The 20,598-nt window shown below is 24.4% G+C and overlaps 6 protein-coding genes across 11 annotated transcripts; 3 read left to right on the forward strand and 3 right to left on the reverse strand.

Annotated features, from left to right (window-relative positions):
• Positions 1 to 2,354: 2,354 nt before the first annotated feature.
• Positions 2,355 to 5,102, reverse strand: LOC122847566 (spermine oxidase). Its single transcript, XM_044145348.1, has 3 exons — positions 4,495 to 5,102; positions 3,749 to 4,289; positions 2,355 to 3,675 (listed from the first exon to the last, which is right to left on the reverse strand). Exons 1-3 carry the CDS (start codon positions 4,670 to 4,672, stop codon positions 2,844 to 2,846), a joined length of 1,551 nt encoding a protein of 516 aa, XP_044001283.1. The 5' UTR covers positions 4,673 to 5,102; the 3' UTR covers positions 2,355 to 2,843.
• On the forward strand, positions 4,808 to 7,281 carry LOC122847565 (protein TAPT1 homolog). Of its 2 annotated transcripts, none has more exons than XM_044145345.1 (6): positions 4,808 to 5,310; positions 5,392 to 5,644; positions 5,718 to 6,046; positions 6,135 to 6,232; positions 6,294 to 6,509; positions 6,587 to 7,281. In XM_044145345.1, the coding sequence occupies exons 1-6, from the start codon at positions 5,106 to 5,108 to the stop codon at positions 7,145 to 7,147; spliced, it is 1,662 nt and encodes a 553-aa protein (XP_044001280.1). In that variant the 5' UTR covers positions 4,808 to 5,105; the 3' UTR covers positions 7,148 to 7,281. The 2 variants fall into 2 exon arrangements, with proteins under 2 accessions (XP_044001280.1, XP_044001282.1); XM_044145347.1 differs by having other exon boundaries at positions 5,104 to 5,310; positions 5,721 to 6,046.
• Positions 7,282 to 7,473: 192 nt separating this feature from the next.
• Positions 7,474 to 12,025, forward strand: LOC122847564 (GTP-binding protein 2). 2 transcript variants are annotated; one of them, XM_044145343.1, is made up of 4 exons: positions 7,474 to 8,275; positions 9,095 to 9,367; positions 9,446 to 10,716; positions 10,791 to 12,025. In XM_044145343.1, the coding sequence occupies exons 2-4, from the start codon at positions 9,097 to 9,099 to the stop codon at positions 11,073 to 11,075; spliced, it is 1,827 nt and encodes a 608-aa protein (XP_044001278.1). In that variant the 5' UTR covers positions 7,474 to 8,275; positions 9,095 to 9,096; the 3' UTR covers positions 11,076 to 12,025. The 2 variants fall into 2 exon arrangements, with proteins under 2 accessions (XP_044001278.1, XP_044001279.1); XM_044145344.1 differs by lacking the exon at positions 7,474 to 8,275 and adding an exon at positions 8,665 to 9,021.
• Positions 11,199 to 14,570, reverse strand: LOC122847567 (serine protease persephone-like). Of its 4 annotated transcripts, none has more exons than XM_044145350.1 (6): positions 13,979 to 14,171; positions 13,845 to 13,885; positions 13,239 to 13,436; positions 12,496 to 12,731; positions 12,027 to 12,322; positions 11,199 to 11,960 (listed from the first exon to the last, which is right to left on the reverse strand). In XM_044145350.1, exons 3-6 carry the CDS (start codon positions 13,396 to 13,398, stop codon positions 11,666 to 11,668), a joined length of 987 nt encoding a protein of 328 aa, XP_044001285.1. In that variant the 5' UTR covers positions 13,399 to 13,436; positions 13,845 to 13,885; positions 13,979 to 14,171; the 3' UTR covers positions 11,199 to 11,665. The 4 variants fall into 4 exon arrangements, with proteins under 4 accessions (XP_044001285.1, XP_044001286.1, XP_044001287.1 ...); XM_044145351.1 differs by having other exon boundaries at positions 13,971 to 14,171; XM_044145352.1 differs by lacking the exons at positions 13,239 to 13,436; positions 13,845 to 13,885; positions 13,979 to 14,171 and adding exons at positions 14,288 to 14,326; positions 14,491 to 14,570.
• A 411-nt stretch (positions 14,571 to 14,981) lies between these two features.
• Positions 14,982 to 17,397, reverse strand: LOC122847929 (probable dolichyl pyrophosphate Glc1Man9GlcNAc2 alpha-1,3-glucosyltransferase). Its single transcript, XM_044145786.1, has 7 exons — positions 17,186 to 17,397; positions 16,835 to 17,107; positions 16,578 to 16,743; positions 16,291 to 16,497; positions 15,986 to 16,225; positions 15,773 to 15,921; positions 14,982 to 15,384 (listed from the first exon to the last, which is right to left on the reverse strand). The coding sequence occupies exons 1-7, from the start codon at positions 17,353 to 17,355 to the stop codon at positions 14,982 to 14,984; spliced, it is 1,608 nt and encodes a 535-aa protein (XP_044001721.1). The 5' UTR covers positions 17,356 to 17,397.
• Positions 17,398 to 19,730: 2,333 nt separating this feature from the next.
• On the forward strand, positions 19,731 to 20,595 carry LOC122847930 (insulin-like growth factor I). Its single transcript, XM_044145788.1, has 3 exons — positions 19,731 to 20,023; positions 20,380 to 20,444; positions 20,585 to 20,595. The coding sequence occupies exons 1-3, from the start codon at positions 19,731 to 19,733 to the stop codon at positions 20,593 to 20,595; spliced, it is 369 nt and encodes a 122-aa protein (XP_044001723.1).
• The last annotated feature ends 3 nt before the right edge of the window (positions 20,596 to 20,598 follow it).

Genomic DNA, 20,598 nt, shown 5'->3' on the forward strand with positions numbered 1-20,598 from the left:
TAATATTTAAAAGATCGGCTCGACTAGAATTTTTTAGACAAACCGTTTTCATACTATTCCTTTTTTTCAATGTGCCAGATTGTTTTAAAAGTGATATAATAATTATACTGATTTAAATATTAATATAATACATTTTTTTTATTTACTTTTATTATAGACATCATAAGAATATACTAATAACTATTTTATCAATAAAATATTGTTTCTATATTTTTTTTCTTACTTTTAATTTAATGACAATATTAAGTTGAAATTTGATTTGGTACTTTTATTGTAATCGAGCCGTTGTCTTTTCAAAGTCAAAAATAAAGAATTTATTCAGGATAATGTATGACAATTTTAAAAACAAAAAAGTAAAAAATATAATTTATGATAAACCTTTAGAGGTATTACGGTATTTTATTCACATAATTATTATTCATAATAAATGTTTTATCACTCAACTTGTATAATTACAAGACCATGTAATTGTATAATAAAAGGAAAAAGATGAAAAAATTATTCTGATTCATATTAATTTTTAACAGGACGAGGTTGTTTGTACGTATAGCCACTCGTTAAAATTGCTAAAAAAAAATTTCATCGTTTATTATTTGAAAGTTAGGTAAATAATATAACGTAATTAATTGATTAAAGTTGATTACACAGTTTGCCTAATAATTTATCAGGAACTCCGGTGGAAATATTTCTCCGAATTTTCTCCGTCATTTCTCCATCTTTTTACGAAAATGACTCGTGGTGGAGAAATGGTGGAGAAATTGAAATGTTGAATTTTATAACATAAAAAAATAAATGGTGTTTGCATTAAACGAGTAATTACTTGTAATTTAACTTGATCACTGCAGTTAAAAAAATAATTTAATAACTTTTTGTTGTACCTGTTAATAATTTGGGCACTACAGTTTAATGTACGTTGCTACTTCGTCGAGGTACTCCAACAGCCTCTCATGATTGTCAGTATCAGGATATTCTATTGACAGATACGTTTCAGTTTATTATGTATATGATGCGGGTAAATTGTCCGTTACCTGAGCGATAACATCTTCGACAAGATTGTTTGTTTAGACTCTGCGCATACCCAGCTTATCCCTTTTGTGGTATTGGACTGCTTGATATATTCATAAAACTCATCATCTACTAGATGATTCGCACCTTTCTGACTTTCAACGAATGTAAGAGGCATTCTCCATTCTCCAGTACTGAATTCTCCATGGACTTTTCGGTGCAACCACTTTGTTTCGAATTCCAGCAATCAATCGGCACTCTTACATCATCGTCAAATGCGTATGATGATTTTACGAAATCATACGCATTCGGAATATCAATTGATGGTACAAACACCAAAGCAATTATCCGACGGATATTCTTCTAGAGATCGTCCCCAGCTTGATGGCAGATCTACGGCAACACATCTATTTAGATCATTTTTTCGATATAATGGAAATAGGAGTCTTGTATTTTTGCTTCAGAGAAAACCGACTCAAAAGCTTTTATAAAATTGCTGTCGAAATCAGCAATCAAGGTCGTCGGTTTCCACTTCGTATATTGCGAACGCCTATATATTTTTGCACTGTTTCCAGGCAAGAGTGCGTACAGTAATGGACCATTACAACCGTCTTTGTAACCATGAATTGTATAAAACTGTTTATACAATTCATATCGCTGCCCAGCAATTATCGTGTATATACTACGTCGGCAGATGTTAATGGTAAGTAACTTATTATAATATATTTTTATAGTATTTTAACGGAATATTCAAGTCTTAAGTTACTGGTATATAACCTGGCGAAAATATTTCTCCTGAATTTACTTTTGAACACTCCTAAATTTACTCCTGAACTACTCAGAATTTCTCCGTGATTACTCCGAATATTTCTCCCAAAATGACCGGAGAAATAAGCGAAGAAAGGTATCAAATTTTTTTCCGAATTTTCTCTGAATCGACGTTCGGAAATATCCCTCCGCGAAAAAAACACGTGCAGAAACGTGTGAGAAAAACAATTTTACCACCGATAAATCATCTCCGCGTGTTTTTACACGGAGAAATTTTTTCCGAATCTGATATCTCTCTACAAAAATGCCATTTTTTCAAAAATTGCCGGACGAAACCTTGAAATTATTAGAAAATCATAAAGTAAAGAAAGTAAGCATAGGATGACCAACGAGGTTTACCGTGTTTTCGAAAGATAATTTAAACAGAACAGACATACGGAAATTTATTACTCTCAGGAAATGAGTACTTATCTTTCAGATTTTAGCTAATTTAACAAAAAAAAATAAAAACTTTACAGTGTAAAATTAACAACATTCGAGTGATCTTTTTATATAAGGACAAAAAACTATTTAAAAACTCAATTATTTTTTTTTTTTTCTGTAATTTTATTTTTCTTTTTTGTTTTTTCAAATATCTAACAGTATATTTGCAACGTTAAAATCACTTTGGTTTGTGTATTTTTGCGTCACGTTAATCTAAAAAAAAAAAAAAAAAATATTTGCCAACAAAGTAATACAAAAAAACATTGTGCAAAATTTTTTGGCAAAATGCCCACTGATTTCAAAAATAAATAAAAAAAAATGTCAAAAATAATAACAATGCAATTAAATACACGTGTTATTTTCATTGCAAATTAACATTTTTTTTTTTTTTTGTTTTGTGACTAGATTGAAAAATCGTGAGTAGTAAAGTCTATTAATAATATTTAAAAAGAAAAAAATACTTTAAAAAAAAAATTCTAAAAATGATAAATATCAATATGTACATTGTAAAAGCGAAAAATAATGACGATATATACAAAAGAAAAAAAAAAAAAGTACTTTAAAATTGAAAAATTCTATTTGGAATTTTAATTCAAAGAAATTCCTTGAATCCAAGAGCTAAGATCACTAGTATCTTCACAATCAATACTGTGTTCGTTATTATCATTTTGACGTGAATCAAGTAGACTCTGTGCAGCAGTACGACCAGTCAAATATGCTCCATGAACAGTTGAATAAAATGAAGAATGTGTATGTTCACCAGCAAATGCAATTGATATTTTTTTATCATTATCAAATGCAAATATTGGCTCAGCAATTGTTTCAATATCAATTTGACTAGCACCAACAGCCATTGATGTATATGAACCACGTGTATGTGGTTGTGAATGCCAAGATGTTCTAACACATTTTTTAGGTGCAGGAACAAATGGATCATTTAAAAATCTACGTAATATTTTTGTACATGTATCTGATACTTCATCTGTACTTAATTGTTCCATAAATTCAGCAGATTTACCAGATATCCATACTAATAATAATGTTTCTGATATTTTTGTAAATGAATATATTTTTCTAAACCATGTTTTACTTAAATCATTACGTTCATCATCTGTTAAACCTCTATCATCCCACAACAACATAACTTCTGATACACCAGGATTTAAAAATGGTCTTTCATATTCCAAATATATTTTATCAACAGTGCCAAACATTAATCTATCAATTGCTTCTAATTTTTCATTTGGTAATAATGGATCAAATATTTTTTTACCATTTTCTTTTAATACACCTAATGGTAAAGTACATAATACTTGATCAGCAATTATTTTTTTACCATTTTCACATGTTACTTCTATGCAACTATCTTTATTATTAATATTATTACTAGTTATATTAATTTCTTCATTAGTTTGCCATCTTGAAAAATAAATATAACAAATTAGTATGTACATGTGTAAATTAAAAAATAAATAAATAAATATTAATATACCTTATTTTTGATACTGGTGTACCTAAAAAAATTCTATCTTTTGGAATGTGTTTTGCAATTGGTTCAAGAATCGTTGAATAACCACCAGGTAATGATATATTACCACCTTGAAGTTCAGCATATGATCCCATTTCTAATAAATCAACTTGTTCCATATTATCACAACCAGTAATACATGTTTCACGTTTTAATAAACAATCAAATAATAATTGTCGTATTCTACGTTTTTCTGGTGGTAATGATGATAAATAAAGTTCAGCTTCAAGTGCAACATGTGCACCAACACTATTAATACCTTCTGGTGGACTATATGAACTTAAAAAATATTCTTCACATCTACGTAAAAAACATATATATGCCTCATAAATTTCTTGAAGTATTGGAAATGGTAATTGTTTACCATCTTCCATTGCAGCTACAACTTTATGAGGTTTTGGAATTCTAACAATATCAATTAGACCATTTGCCATTGCAAGTTCAAATATTGGATTACCCAAAACACCATGAATCCAATTTGCTCCAAGTTCAACTTTTTCACCACCTTTAAATTGTTTATTTTAATTATTAACAATACAAAAAAATCAATTATTTTTTTTATGACATGATAAATTATAAATATCAAATTTAATTAAAAATTATATATTTATTTAATCAATATTATGTTTTATATTTTAAATTTAATAATAAACAAATTTTTTTTTTCATTAAAAAAAAAATAACAAGTGTAAAGGTTATTATTTTCTTACCAATTTCGATTGCAATAATACGACCACCAATTCTATTCCTCGCTTCGACAATTATAAAATCAGTTTCGTTGTTTTTTAATAAATGATTTGCAGCAGATAAACCAGCCATTCCACCACCGATAATACATATTTTACAAATATTACGTCCATCTGAAGATTCACTCATGGATGCCGCCATGTTTTTATATGTCAAATTGTCAAAAAAAAAAATAATAAATAAATACCTCTCTCTCTCTCTTGGCTCTCTCAAATCGAAGTTAACCCATTCGAGAAATAATCATAACAACAACACAAAAATAAAGAAAGCCAGCTGACAGGTCTCTCTTTGACAAAATAATAATATTATAATGAATAATAATATTTTTCTTTGAGTGTATACACCGCGACATACGTAATGACTAAATATATTTAATTTTTTTTTTTTTTCGTAAAATGTCATTTGCATTAAACGTCTTTGACTGTTTTAGTTTGTAAAAATAATATTAACATTATAATAATATTGTTAAAAAATAATTATTAACAGTATAAAATTTATAAAAAAAGAGCTATTTAATTTTATATTATAAAATAAAAAACAGCTGTTTCAATAATAAGGTTATGTTATTGTTAAAATGTCGAAAGAAAATGGTAATATAATGACAAAAAATATTAATTATTTAAATGATAATGATATTATGGAAAAAAAACATATAAGATTTCGTAGTCCTGATAATAATATCAGCACTAAAACAACAATTAATAATGAATCTAGAATTGAAGATTTGAATATTGATGGTCAATCAATTCATTCTGAAAAATTAAATAATAATAAAAAGGGTAATTATATTATTTTTTACATTAAAAAAACAAATAGATTTAAATGAATAATAAATTGATATATGCATTTTAATATTACAGATTTTTCAATTTATGAATTTGTTAAAACTGAATTAACAAGAGGCTATCAATTGGAGCATGATGAAGAAAGATTTTCAGCAAGACGTGAAAAAATATATTCATTTTTAAAAATACCAATACAAGTTGAAAAATTTATGTCATATGGATTTTTTCAATGTGCTGATTCATTTTTATTTGTATATACATTTTTACCATTAAGATTTATAATGGCACTTTGGGCAATAATAACAAGACCATTAAAATATTATTTTGGGTAAGTTATTACTTAAAATATCTATTATTAAACAAAGCAAAAAAAATGTAAAATATATTTATTAATTTTACAGTAGAACAAATGATGAAAATAAAAAATGTGAAAGATTTTTAAGACCAGCTGAAATGTGTGATTTATTAAAAGGTTTTATTGTTCTTGGTTGTTGGATTGCAATATTTAAAGTTGATACATCAATGATGTATCATCTTGTTAAAAGTCAATCAGTCATAAAACTTTATATATTTTATAATATGTTGGAAGTTGGTGATCGTTTATGTAGTGCATTTGGACAAGATACAATTGATGCATTATTATGGACAGCAACTGAGCCAAGATCAAATTCAAGACACAGACAACATCTTGGAACATTACCACATTTATTATTTGCATTGACATATGTCTGTATCCTTTTTAAACTGATCAATCATCATAATTTTATTATCTAAAAAATATAATTATAATAATATTTTTCTTAAATATATTTATTTAGTTTCACACAGTGTATTGGTACTTTGTCAAGCAACAACATTAAATGTTGCCATCAACAGTAGTAACAAAGCTCTATTAACAATTATGATGTCTAATAATGTATGTATTTAATTTATCTCATAAACATTATTAAACATTAATATACATATTCAATTTTCAGTTTGTCGAATTGAAAGGTTCTGTTTTTAAAAAATTTGATAAAAATAATTTATTTCAATTATCATGTGCTGATGTGAGAGAACGTTTTCATTTGATGATGTTACTTTTAGCAGTTAGTTTACAAACAATGAAAGAATACGGCTGGAAAGCTGATAGATTTGCTATTTTATTACCTGACTGTGTGCTATTACTAATTGCTGAAGTTCTTGTTGATTGGGTAATTAATTTAACTGATAAATCATTGTGTTTCGTATAAATTACATCAATGCTTTTTCTTTTTTTTTTTGTTCACAGATTAAACATGCTTTTATAACTCGTTTTAATGAATTACGTTCAACAGTTTATCGAGATTATACAGTGAGTTTAGCATATGACATGGCACAAACACGTCAATCAACAGCATTTTCAGATCCATCTGATCTTGTTGCACGTAGAATGGGTTTTATTCCATTACCATTGAGTGTTGCTATGGGACGAGTGCTATGTACAACATTAAATCCATCAGCAAAATTATCAAATTTTATATTATTTTTATTTGGTTATTTAATTCTTGTTGCTCTTAGGGTATTAAATAGTTTAATTATTCTTGGAAGAGCATGTGATTTAATAAGTTCTGATTCAAAAAAAAATAATAATATTAAAAAAAATTGTACAATAAATATTACTCGTGCAAATAGTGTTATTGAAACGAGTGAACAAAATTGTGGTATGACAATATTTTCAAATAGTGCAGTGAGTCTTAATAATGTTTGTTTAAATGATACATTTGTGAACAATGAAAAAAATCAACAAACAAATGATTTTCAAATTAAACATGTAGCCAGAGCTGAGAGTGAACCACTTCTACCTCAATGACATGTTGTTACAATCATATGTGAATATTAATTTTTAATTGTTATCAATAATACATTATTAATATATTCTTTTTTTGTTATTGTTTTTTTTTTTTTCTAATTATTATCTTTATTGAGAAAATGTACATAATGCGCATTGTACATAGATTGTAGTTTATAAAATGAGTGAAATTTAGTTTTTTTTTTCTTTTTTTCTATTCTCAATGTTTAAATAAATAAATTGTGATTCATAAAATCTATGTTTCTACATATTTTTTATGAAATAATTATGCAACACTTTGAAAAAAAAAAAACACGAGCACAATATTTTTTTATTTTTTTTGGCTCTATTTGTGATGACAGAAGTGAAATTCAAGTTTTCACAATAATGAATAACTAATGTGTGTACCTAAATATATACATAATGTATATCATAAATATTTTTATTTAAATTTTATTAAACTTTATATAAAAATATTAGGTGATAAACAAAAATCAGTCTTTAAACAGCAGGTGAGCTTTTTTTTAAAAAAAAAAAATAATCAAACAAATAATAAACAATAAATATTAATGTATAAATTACTAATATTTAAAATTCATCATTTTGATAAATAAATAAATTATTAAATCAATAAAATTTATTAATAAATTAATAACTACAAGCTATTATTTTATTTTGTCAATTAGAAATTAAAATATGTTATTATATAACATTGAAAATAGGAAATAGAAAATCGAAATTATTACATATTTATATTATATAATTTATAACTTTATTATTATTATTAATTTTTTGTTTTTTTTTTTAATCAGCTGTGACGTGTTTTGTCAGTTGCAGATAAATTTTTCAAAAGTATATATAAAAGAGATACATATTAAATTCCAATGACAGAATACTAAAATTAATTATAAATTTGTTTTTTCGTTTTTGGCGAATATGCATTACGATGATGATTGCAATTAAATTTGAGTTATTCAACATATAAATTATGACTTGGCAATTTCCCGGGTAAATAAAACAGCAGGGGACATATTTTGAAGGACAAACAAAATGGCTGCCAACTGATTTGTCTGTTAAAGTGTTGTTGACTAATTATTTTTTTATTATCTGTTGTACTGTTGCAGTATAGTGATAATAACTGTAAACCAAGTAAGTTTATTTTATTTTTTAAATTGATAAATGTTCTAATAATCATCAAATCTTGAATTAACCAATTAATTTTTTTTTCATTGATAAAATTAAAAGAAAAAAAAAATGAATTAATATCCTTTCAAGTTTCCAGATGTTGATATTTTCCTGTTTTTATTCCATTTACTCCTTTCACTTTCTTTTTATCAAGATACAATTTTAACCAGCTGTTAGTTATACATAATTTTTTTTTTTTTAATTAAAATCAGTGTCTGTTTAATTGATTTTTAATTTTAACAAATTGTTTATTCTACAAGAGACAAAGAAAGAGAAAAAAAATATATATCCCTTTTTTTTAAAATTAATTTATAAATTTAGCTTTAAATTTAATAAAAAACAATAAAATATTTTTTTGTTTGATTACATTAGCAATATAATAATATTGATAACTATTTTCATCTGTCAAAATCACGTGATCTATAGACAATAATATTTTTGTTTTCATTTTGCTATAATGTCTGTTGTGTGTGTCAGTGTGTATGTGAATAAATGTCGTGCAGGTTCAAACAAGTAGAAATTATATATATAGTTTAATAATCGTTGGGGTCTAAAAAGTCTGATGAAACAATATCTAATCTCCAGTAATATCATTCTGATTTCTGTTATAAAGAGAGTGTGCCTGTTGTATGAATGACTAATCTAACAAGGAAATAAATTGTCTCATTTGTTAATTTAAAATTTTCATTGTTATTGTTAATTTTTGGCTGGTATGTTGAATACAATTCTTGCAAGTTTATTGTTAAATGTTTATTTGATTAACTGTAATTTATTTACTTACAGAGATGGAATCATTTTTGTCTCTTTTTGATACTGGTGAATCAACGACCAAGAGAAAATCAACTTGGAATAAATACACTGAAAAAAGCAGTTCAGATTGTGAAAGTTCAGAAAATGATGATGACAATGAGGAATCATTACCTCCAGAACCAGAACAAGGAAATATTGAATATAAATTAAAACTTGTAAATCCATCATCACAAAGATTTGAACATTTAGTAACACAAATGAAATGGAGACTCAGAGAAGGACATGGAGAAGCTATTTATCAAATTGGTAAAAAAGATTAAAATTATTAAAAATAAATAAGTATATTAATAAATGAAAATTAATTATTAAAATATAAATTAATAGGTGTTGAAGATAATGGACGACTGGCAGGTCTTTCACGAGAAGATATGAAAGCATCATTAAAAACTCTTCGTGATATGGCATCACGTCTTGGTGCAACAACAAGAGTACTTCGTGAAAGAATGGCAAATTCACCTGAAAATTTAAAATCTAAAAAAAAATTAAATGAAATAACAAATGCAACAACAGAAAGACGAAGAACCGTTGAAGTATTAGTAACAAAAATTCGTCGAGGTGATCAAGATAATCAAGATACTGCTATTGATTTAAGATTAGCAGTTGTTGGTTCACAAGATGCTGGTAAATCAACACTTCTTGGTGTATTAACACAGGGTGAATTAGACAATGGTCGTGGTAGAGCAAGATTAAATATGTTACGTCATCTTCATGAAATAAGAAGTGGTAGAACATCATCAATATCACATGAAATAATTGGTTTTGATACATCTGGACATGTATTAAATTATGCTGAAATGACAACTGCTGAAGAAATATGTGAAAATGCAACAAAAGTTGTTACATTTATTGATCTTGCTGGACATAAAAAATATTTGCGAACAACACTATTAGGTTTAATGGGTTATTCACCACATCATGTTATGGTTGTTGTTGCACCACCACTTAATGAAGCTGCACAAGAACATATAGCACTTTGTCTTGCTTTAAGATTACCATTTTTTATTGTTATGACTAAAATTGATTTGGGACTATGTGAACATCAACAAACACTTATGCAAATTAAAAATACAGTACGTTCACAAGGATATAATAAAGAACTTGTACTTTATAGTGATAATAATAATAGTAATAATAGTCAAATTACTTCACATTATGATGATAATATTATACCAGTATTTGCTGTTAGTTCAGTAACTGGTATTGGATTAGATGAACTTACAGAATTTATTAAAGAATTATCACCATCAGAATCATCAAATTTAGATACTGGTCCTGGTTCTTGTTTATTTAGAATTGATGAAACATTTAGAGTTGCTGGTTTAAATAATCCAGTACTTGGTGGTTTACTTGTTAAGGGTAATATTGCACCAGGTACAAGAATGCTTGTTGGACCATTACCTGATGGTGAATTTTCACCAGTTAAAGTTGTATCATTACACAGAAATAAAGCACCTTGTGGTTATGTTAGAGCTTCACAAAGTGCTAGTTTAACACTTGCACCATCAACTAAAAGAGATGCAACATTACCTCATTTAAGGCCTGGAATGGTACTTGTATCAATTGGTGATCATCCACATGCAACTGTTTTCTTTCAAGTAATAATTATATTTATATCAATAAAGTAATTAATACATTACTTAATTTATATGTATATTTTTCTTTTTTACAGGCAACAGTTTTAGTTGTTTATCATGCAACATCAATTTATCCAGGATTTCAAGCAACTGTTCATGTTGGAAATGTTCGTCAAACATGTGTTATTGAAGGAATAATGGATATTAAAGATGAGGGATTACAAACAAATGATACAGCATCAGTTCTCTTCAGGTTTGTCAGCCATCCAGAATATCTTCATGTTGGCATGAGACTTTTATTTCGTGAGGGTCGTACCAAAGGAATTGGAAAAATAACACAAGTTTTTCCACTCATCGGTTCTCAAAGTAATTCACAATAAATTATTATAACTACTCTTTTTTTCCTCAACATGCATCTTGATAACTTTTTTGACTTGTTTTTTCTTTTTTTCTTTTTTTAATTTAAAAAAAAAAACAATTAACCAATTTCTACAAATTTGACAAAGTATTTTTTTTTTTTTTTTCACTCCTCTCTTTTTTTCGAGGATATATACAAAAAATCCCCCTGACGTGAATTACTTTTGCCTACATTGTAAGATATTAAAAAAAAAAAAAAGTATAATTATTTATATAGATAAATGTATATATAGATGTATATTACGTAGATCGTACTTAACGTATTATTACATGTTTTCATTTTTTGCTTTATCAATTCTTGCTTATGTAATTTGCAAGAATATATTTTTTGAAATAAAAATAAATATTGAAAAAAAAATAAAGAGAAATTTCAATAATATCTAAGAAAAATTAATAACTATATATAGTTTTTTTTTTGTGTGTGTGCGTGTGTCAAGAAAAAGAAATAAAATAAATAAATTTTGGTTCGTTTAAAATTGTTGAGATTAGAAAAAAAAATATCATAGAGACTAGATATATATGTAAATAAGATATATATATTAAAGTTTTATCTTTAAATTGAATTTCTATCTGACCAGACAAATGATTCAATCCATTCAAGATGTTTATAAACTGATGTATATAATGCAGGAACAGGACTTCCACATATTTGTCCTGACGAAACAATTCCAACTAAACTTTCTTCATCATCATTTATTAATATAAGTGGTCCTCCACTGTCACCCTGGCATGCATCTGCTCCTCTAGTTAAATTTTTATCCATAACACATATTACATCATCTGTTATACCATTTCTTAAACTTTGAAAACCTGCATAAAAACGTGAACACTCTTGTCTCGATACAACACTATTAAAAAAAAATGTATTATATTAATATTATAATTTAAAAAAATAAATGAAAATATAAACTTACTTTAGACTTGGTGTTTTTAATAATATTTTTGAAAAATCTCCATCAATATTTGTTGCACCCCAGCCAACAACAATCAATGAACTATCTGATGTTATATTAAGTTGTTCAATTGGTTTACTTGGTAAACAAATTGGTTTAACAGTTGGTGACCACTTGACAGGACTTGCAAGTTTAATAAGAGCAATGTCATTATAAGCTGCTGTACGTTTATAACTTGGAGATGGCAATATATATTCAATTCTTAGCTCTTGAACACTTGAATCTATTGCTTCTAAATTATCTGATCCAACACGAACCTGTAAAATAGTAAACAAAAAAATCAATCAAACTCGTTTGACTTTTTAAACTTGTAGTTTTTTTTTTTTTCTTTTTTATTTAGCTTTTGTTAGTATATAAATAACTTTTCCTTGTTTACTTGAAAATATTTCGAATGACTAAGTTATTAATTTATTTGTTGATTTATTCTTACACGAACTGGCACTTTGCCATCAATATTATTAACACAATGTGCAGCTGTTAAAACAAATGTTGATGATATTAATGTTCCTCCACAATTATAATCAATTTGATATGATCCTGGATCATTTTTAGCATATCCAAGTGCAGCTGCATAAGGAAATTCACCTGAACGTGCTTCTGTTCCTTTTAATATATGAAATGATAATCCTTTGATTGGAAGAATTTCATTTTGATACTGTTGACATGCTAAAATAATAAATATAATTTTAAAAAATGACTTTTTTTCATCTACAAAATAGGTCAATTTTGAATTGTATATTTTTTATCATCAAGAATAAAGTAATACAACAAAAACTATTAATTAAAATAAATAATAATAATAAAATATATATAAATAAAAAACACAGATAAATTATAATGATTTAGTATTGAGTATATGTGATAAAAATAAATTGAACAAAGAGACTGTCTATTGGAAATATTTAACGTAATTGACTTCGTCATAAATTTAATTGTAATCAACAATTATTCTTCAATAGCATATCTTTTGCGTTGTTTATTATTTTAATAACTTCAATAACAACATGTGAATAATAAAAAAATAAAAAAAATATAAAGTAATGATTAGTCATTGATTAAAATAATAATGTCATTTTAAAAAATGTCAAACTGATTTCTGTGATTTTTTTCTTGCTTATAAAATATGAAAAAATAAATAATATAATTGATAAAATATAACTATAAAGGGCATACCAAGTTCGACAGGTCGTAGACCAAATTTTTGTTTAAGATCAAGTGGACAGCAAACAATTTCAATGACACCATCAAATCCACATCTTGATGATACAGCATCTCTTTTTCCTTGTCTAACTTCTTCAAGTTTTTTTGGACATTCAAGTACTTTTTTGCACATTCCAAGTTTTCCATTTTCAAGAGGACAACTACCCCCCTCTAAATTAAATGTAAATTTTAAATTTAACTTATCTATTTCCTGATTTTTTTTAACTTCTAATTATAAAAATATTAACAAGACAAATTGTAATTATGATTAGATAAATAATATAAACAAAAATTAATTTATCGAAAATATTTTAAATAATAAAAAAATTTATTTAGGGTCATTATCTATATTTTTAAATAACTCATCAATTATAAAAACATGTTATGAATCAGGGGTTATCGTGAAATGTCTGCTTAAAATAAATATAACAAAAAAGATTGATATCATCAAGTAATATTTTCTTTTGAACTCAATCGAAATTTAATGAAATCATTGACACAAATCTCTGCTTCACATAAAAAAAAAAAACTCAACTTACCTGCCAATATAAAAAAAAAAAAATGATTATTATTATTTACCATATAATTCATCAGAATAAACTATTCCAAGAAATCCAATGCTGACAAAAAAAATAATATTCATTATTTTTTTGTTTAAATAAAATGTAAAAATTAAAAAAAAAATAAATAAAAAAAATATAATACTTGGAAACCTTGGAAATAAACTTTGTTTCCTTTCACACAATTTCGTTGAAAATGAGTTGGGAATATTATGGGACTAAATCAACAGAATCAATGTTTGACGTTCGATGGCTCACGATAAAATAAACTGAAAATCAACAGATACAAGGCTTTTTATTAAAACTTGTGGTCAGTTAATGACATTGTTTGATCATTATAATATATCTGTGTGTTTATACTCAAGATGTATCTCTTTAACACAAGGCTAAAACCGGACCAAGAAGATACATTTTTTTTATTTTTATATTGCATTGATAATAAATAAATAAATAATAACTTACCTTTCCAAGATGATCGAGGATTTTGTACATTTTGATATCCTGTATTTGAAAAAAATATTAATAAATTTTCCTGTTATTTATTTATCTTTTACTTGTGTAATATGAAAATTTTTCTAATTACTCAATCAATGATATTAAATACAATAATAATTGGAAAATTAATCTTCATTTTTTCAATGTATTACAACACTTTGATAACTTACCTAGACAGTCAAATTCACATGATACCAAGTGAATAAAAGAAACAATAAAAATAACAGATTGTTTCATTTTAAATGACGAAAAAAATTATCACTTATTTTTATTCGTTTATATCATTGAAGTTGTAATATAATTGATTTTTTTTTTTTTTATAATTATAGCTATTTATAGTCTTATCTTAAGTGGTTCGAAAATTTGAGTAAAACTGATTATGATCAATATAAGATTTTTTTTTTCGTTATTATGTAAATTCACGCGACGAACAACGTGGCTAATTGACACAGCTTTTCGCTTTTTTTATTTGCAAATACGTAACGTATCCATTAAAATATTTGTCAAGATGATAATTAACATATATTAGTCATAATAAAATCATAATTTTATACTGTTTTTCGTTAATTTTTAATTTAAAATTTTCAAAGTAGTAGGTCAAATAATATTTTTAAAAAAATTGAAATAATGATAATGATACTCGATAAAGTGTAAAATTAAATTATTTATTTTTTATGGAATTATTAGACAGCTGATAATTATTTGTATAAAAATAATAAAAATATAAAATCCAACAATAAGTTATTCCAATAGCACTGTACAATGATGTCAATGCAAGTGGTAAAAATTCCATTTTTTCATCAAATATAATTTTATGAATAAAAGCATGATAAATTGCAACAATTGGCAATAATAAAATATAAAAATATTCATAAATTTTAAGAAGTGAAAATTTAAATAATTTACATAATAAATAATCAGCTAAAATAATATGAATTAATAATAATAATATCTTTAAAACTACAAGATTATCAGGATATAATAGTGGTAAAATTGATGCATGACCTGTTGCACTTAGTATTAAAAATATTCTTCCATCAATTGGATCAATAGTTGCCATAATACTAAAAATAAAAAATTAAATTAATATAAATATATTATCAATAAAAACAGATAGTTACAAATATTATTTTCTATTTAGTATTATGACTAGTTCGTTTCCTGTTTTTTTTTTATTTTTTTCATCTTTAATCTTTTGGTCAAATAACAAAATCAGATAAAATTCTGAAGGGCAATAGTAAATATAAAAATTTTTGTAAAATATATATTTTATCTTATTTTTTTTTTACGATAAAAATAAATCTTACATAAAAATATGTTGAGAAAGGAAAAAAATAAAAATACAAAAAAAAAAAAAAAATAAATAAATAATAATACTAGGATTTGAAAAAAAAAAAAAAAAATAAAATGATATACAGTAAGATTAGTTAAGAATTAAAAATATTTACTTACCACATTGGAATGATTGCTGTCAAGATAGCTTTTTCGTGTACATGCCAACCAAACATGAATGAACTGAGTCCGCAAAGTATCAAACCCCTCAAAAAATCATGTGGCCTCAATAAGTTTGTTTTTTTTTTCAATATAATAACTAAAATTGGCTAAAATAAAAACAAAATACTGTTAAAAACAAAAACAATTATTAAAAATAGAAAATATTATTACCATAATTGTTAAAATAGTTAATAAAAATGTTATAATTGGTGTTGGTGTTGGTAATACAGCTAATGTATCTTCTTGAACTAAGCCACCAGTCATAGCTGCTCTTTTATTCATCACCAATAATCCAAATTTTTTCCATAATACTGATAATATTTTATCAGCTCCAATGTACAATGCCCAAAAATTTGGTGCCCAATATGCATGAACAAGTCCTCTTTTAAATGGAAATAATCTTGAAAATACCTGTTAACATAATAATCAATTATAAAGTACTATTTTTACATAACTTAATTATTTTATTTATATACCTGTGGAAGTTGTGTTATAAATGGACCAAATGAAATAGCCAGCACTCCAATAACAATTGATCCAAGTTGAATTAATCTTATTAAAAAATTTCCCTTCATACAGTACCATTTAATAAGCCAAACAATAAATACTGGAGCAACATAAAGATACAGATGTTTTAAATTTAATAAAATAGCAAAATATGCTGCACCAATTAATATACTCATCTGTTAATAATAAAAGAAATATTAATGTAGATTTGTTGATTGATTAAAAATTAACGTATCATTGTTATCATGTTTATTACCGGTTGATTCTTTGAAACTTGAGCAATTGATAATAATAAAATTCCCAATAAAAATCCATTGTATTGAAAATGAATATGATCAATCATGAGAAGTCCAATATTACAAATAGTCAAAATATAATATATCATTAATTTATTAAAATTATCATGATAAACTTTTCCAATTCTAAAAATAATTTAATAATTTTTTTAGTATATTTTTCGTCAATGTAATTTATCTAAAATGGTTTTGTATTTGTTTTAAAAAAAAAACTTACTCACGAGCTCCAAAAACAAGAAAGATATCAGTAATCATTACTGTTGATCTTTGAAATAATTTTGTCGAGAATGAGGCATAATTTAAATTGTTGACCCTCAACATTTCTGGGTCAATCAATTTTCCAATTTGACTTAATATTAACTCAAACCATGCAAATAAAGGTGGATAATCCAGAGTCCATTCTGAGGTATTGTTGATGTACCATTCATTTATTGGTAAACTATGACTTATTGCCAACCAATTTCTGTGTACTTCAAAATCAGTTGAATGACTAAAAAATTATAATCACAATTATTATAGTTAAACAATAATTAAATTGCCAATAAAATTAAACAAAGCTCATACTTACTAAGTTGGAATTAACAAAATTTTAAATGTTGTTATTAAAATAAAAATTTTAAGCAATACTCCATCATGAGATTCTTCAATATTATTTGGTTTTATTGTTGTTTCAGGTTTTTTTGTTAATAATAAATCATTTTTTTTATTTTTTTTATTATTTGTCAGTGATAATGACATAATGATTTATCAACGTGGCACCAACAAGTCACTTTTGTTTACATCTGGATAATAAACAAAAATAAAATTAGATATTTTTTTTTTTTTTTTAGGCTAAGGTTGGACTGTCATGTCGGTCTCTAAAAGCGGGAAAATTTAAATGACAAAAAATGAAAAATATTTTCTAAGAAAAAAATATACTTATAATTGTTTTTCGAAAAAAATATATTTGAATATAAAAAATAATAATCGTAATTATGTTTTTAACATATTTTATCATATTTATTATTAAATAATTAAAACGTAATATTTGTAAACATTTTGTAAACAATATTTGTAAATATTTATATTTTATAAATTTTTTTCCAATTATTTCAATAGCCTTGTTTTTATTAATTAATTATTTGGAATTTGACATTTAATAAAAATTATATGGAAATTTGATTAAAGTACACAATAACAGTGCAAAGTTTATTTTATTAAAAATAAAATAAAAAAAAAAAGAAAAGATGTTATTAGTTTAATAATATTATTTTTAAAAAAAATAGCAAAGTAGTATTACAAAATAAAATTATCAAACATCCCGACAAATTTATAAATGTAATATGATGATGAAAACAAAGGGCTTCGATTATCAAAGATCAAGTAAATAATACATTGAAAAAAAAAACACAATTTGTAAACAATATTTAAAGATATTTAATTGGATACTTTATTAACTTTGGATTAAAAATTTTTACATATGATCGGGAAAATAATAATTATAATTAATTTGTCTTATACGACATAAATTGAATAATTATTATTTCAATAGGGTAAATTATATATATTTATCATTTATATAAATAAATATATAGGGATAAAAATAACCGAGGCTAAGGCCAAAAAAACTTTATAAGATTATGAACATCTGATAAATTCGATGTCAATAGTTCCAGGAAATATTAGCCACATTAAACAAAAAAAAAAAGTAACATTAATTTGCAATAAAAATTCCATAGTTTAATAATTCATTTTATTTTGACAGTAAATTAATTAATTTATACTCTAAATTTAATAATAACAATAACAATAATTAATTAAAAAAAATTAAAATTAAGGATTATTGTTTAAATGAGATAAAAAATATGCTCTCATTTATATTGACCCAAATTTAACACGCTTATATTTATTTTTGTAAACAATCAAGATAATTTATTCATTTATTTTCTCAACAATATTAATTAATACATAGTAATTAAAAATAAATACTGTTGTTTTTATAATAAATTACATAATTAATCGAAAAATTAATTAAAATTAAAAAAGACAAACATATGTTGTTGTTTTTTTTTCAAAATTTTAAATCATGTTTATAATTTTTTTATTAGTTGTCTTTGTGATAACTTTTTAGTTAGAGTTAATCAATATTTAAATACAATATTGACGTTTTTTTACTATGTATTTTTGGAATTAAAAAAGAGTATCTAAAATTAATATTATTTCTGTGGTAACAGTAAAAATAGGTTTTGTCAGGACATCGATCTGCAGACAATATATATGCAACATTTAAAATAGATCAGTAATTTATTAGTTAAAAAAATTGATATATTTAGAAGTGTCTGATACCATGAATAAAATAATTATTGATTTTATTTATTCTAGAAAATAATAATAAATATATAAATACAAATTTAATAAAAAATATATTTACAATATTTTTTTGTAAATGTAGATTGTTCGTTGGACTTGGATTTAACACAAAAAATTATAATATAAAAATTAAATTTGCTAGGTCATCTTGAAATAACATTAAATTTAAGAGAAAAAAAAAAAAAAACTCCTCAGTATCATTTTAAAATAAAATTAACAAATTTCACATCAAGTTAGATAATTTCATTCATTGATGTATATTATTATTTTTTGTTTCTCTATTTTGATTTAAAATGTGTATATTTTTATTTGTAATATTGTTTATTTAAACGATAGGAAAAAAAATAAATAAATAAATAAACCCTGATGACGAGTCAACACGCATCCCTATTTGAGACTCAAACTTTGTAGATTATTTTTCTCCATTGATACCAGTCGCATTGGGGAGCTCCTCAGTGTTGGTTGTCAAAACAATATCATATGCCATCATTCACAAGTACATGAATGAATTATTATTTAATAATATCATATACTCAAACACGTGAAATACAATAGTTATAAATATCATAAATTAATACAAAAAAAATTAGAAAATTTATATTTAAATAGAAAAAAAAAAAAAGTAATTAAATATAAAATAAAAGTGATAAAAAGTATTAATTGTTGATCAATAATAAGATTATTTAAATTATAAACTATAAGTTGTAATTAAAAAAATAAATTTTCAAGTTTAAAAATAATATTAAATAGTGAATATCTTGATAATGCAATTTATGAGATTTTTATTTGTAATAACAATGATTTACGTGAGTTTTATAAATAATATTAATGCAGGAAAAACTCGATATTGTTCAACTAATTTAGGCAATGCATTGTCACTTGTTTGTATGGGTAGAGGATACAATGAACCATCTGACAAAAGTTACTATGAATATAATGAAAGTTACAGTATTGGTGCTGCGGATGAATGCTGCAGAGATGGATGTTCATATGATGATCTTGAAAAATATTGTAAACCACTTGACAGTTCATCAAAATATAATTTTCGATTAGCCATGTAAGTGTAATAATATAAAAGCTAGTTAAAAATTTTAATATTATTTTTCTTTCATATTTAAAATAAAAAAATTTATTAAATTTTTTTTTAATTTTCAAATTTAATTATCATTTTTTTAGTTAATTCGTATTTATATAAATTAAATTTATTAATTTTACAAGTATTTTATAATCTAGAAATATTTACGTAATATTTCCAGCCCCCTAACAGGGCATTTCAAAAAAAATTTTGTTGTTTTTTTAATAACTGATAGCAATGAGGAAAGTTTTCTAAACATTAATTTTATCACTTTGTAAATCATGTAAATATTTTGAATATTATTATTCTGATATGATTATAATTGTTTTCTGTTATAGGATGGAAAAATTAAAACAAGTGAGTCACGATAAAAATGTGAACAAGCCAGATAAATTATTAAAAAGTAAGCCATTACAATATCGAATTAATAATAATAACAATAGTGACTTTGATACTGCTTTTAAATATCATCAAAGATATCATATTGATAAAAAATTAATAATTAAAAATGGATATTTTATTGAAGATACATCGAGAAACGAGTCTCGACATAAACT

The sequence above is a fragment of the Aphidius gifuensis genome, linkage group LG1 (assembly GCF_014905175.1).
Source record: "Aphidius gifuensis isolate YNYX2018 linkage group LG1, ASM1490517v1, whole genome shotgun sequence".
NCBI classification, from domain to species: domain Eukaryota; kingdom Metazoa; phylum Arthropoda; class Insecta; order Hymenoptera; family Braconidae; genus Aphidius; species Aphidius gifuensis.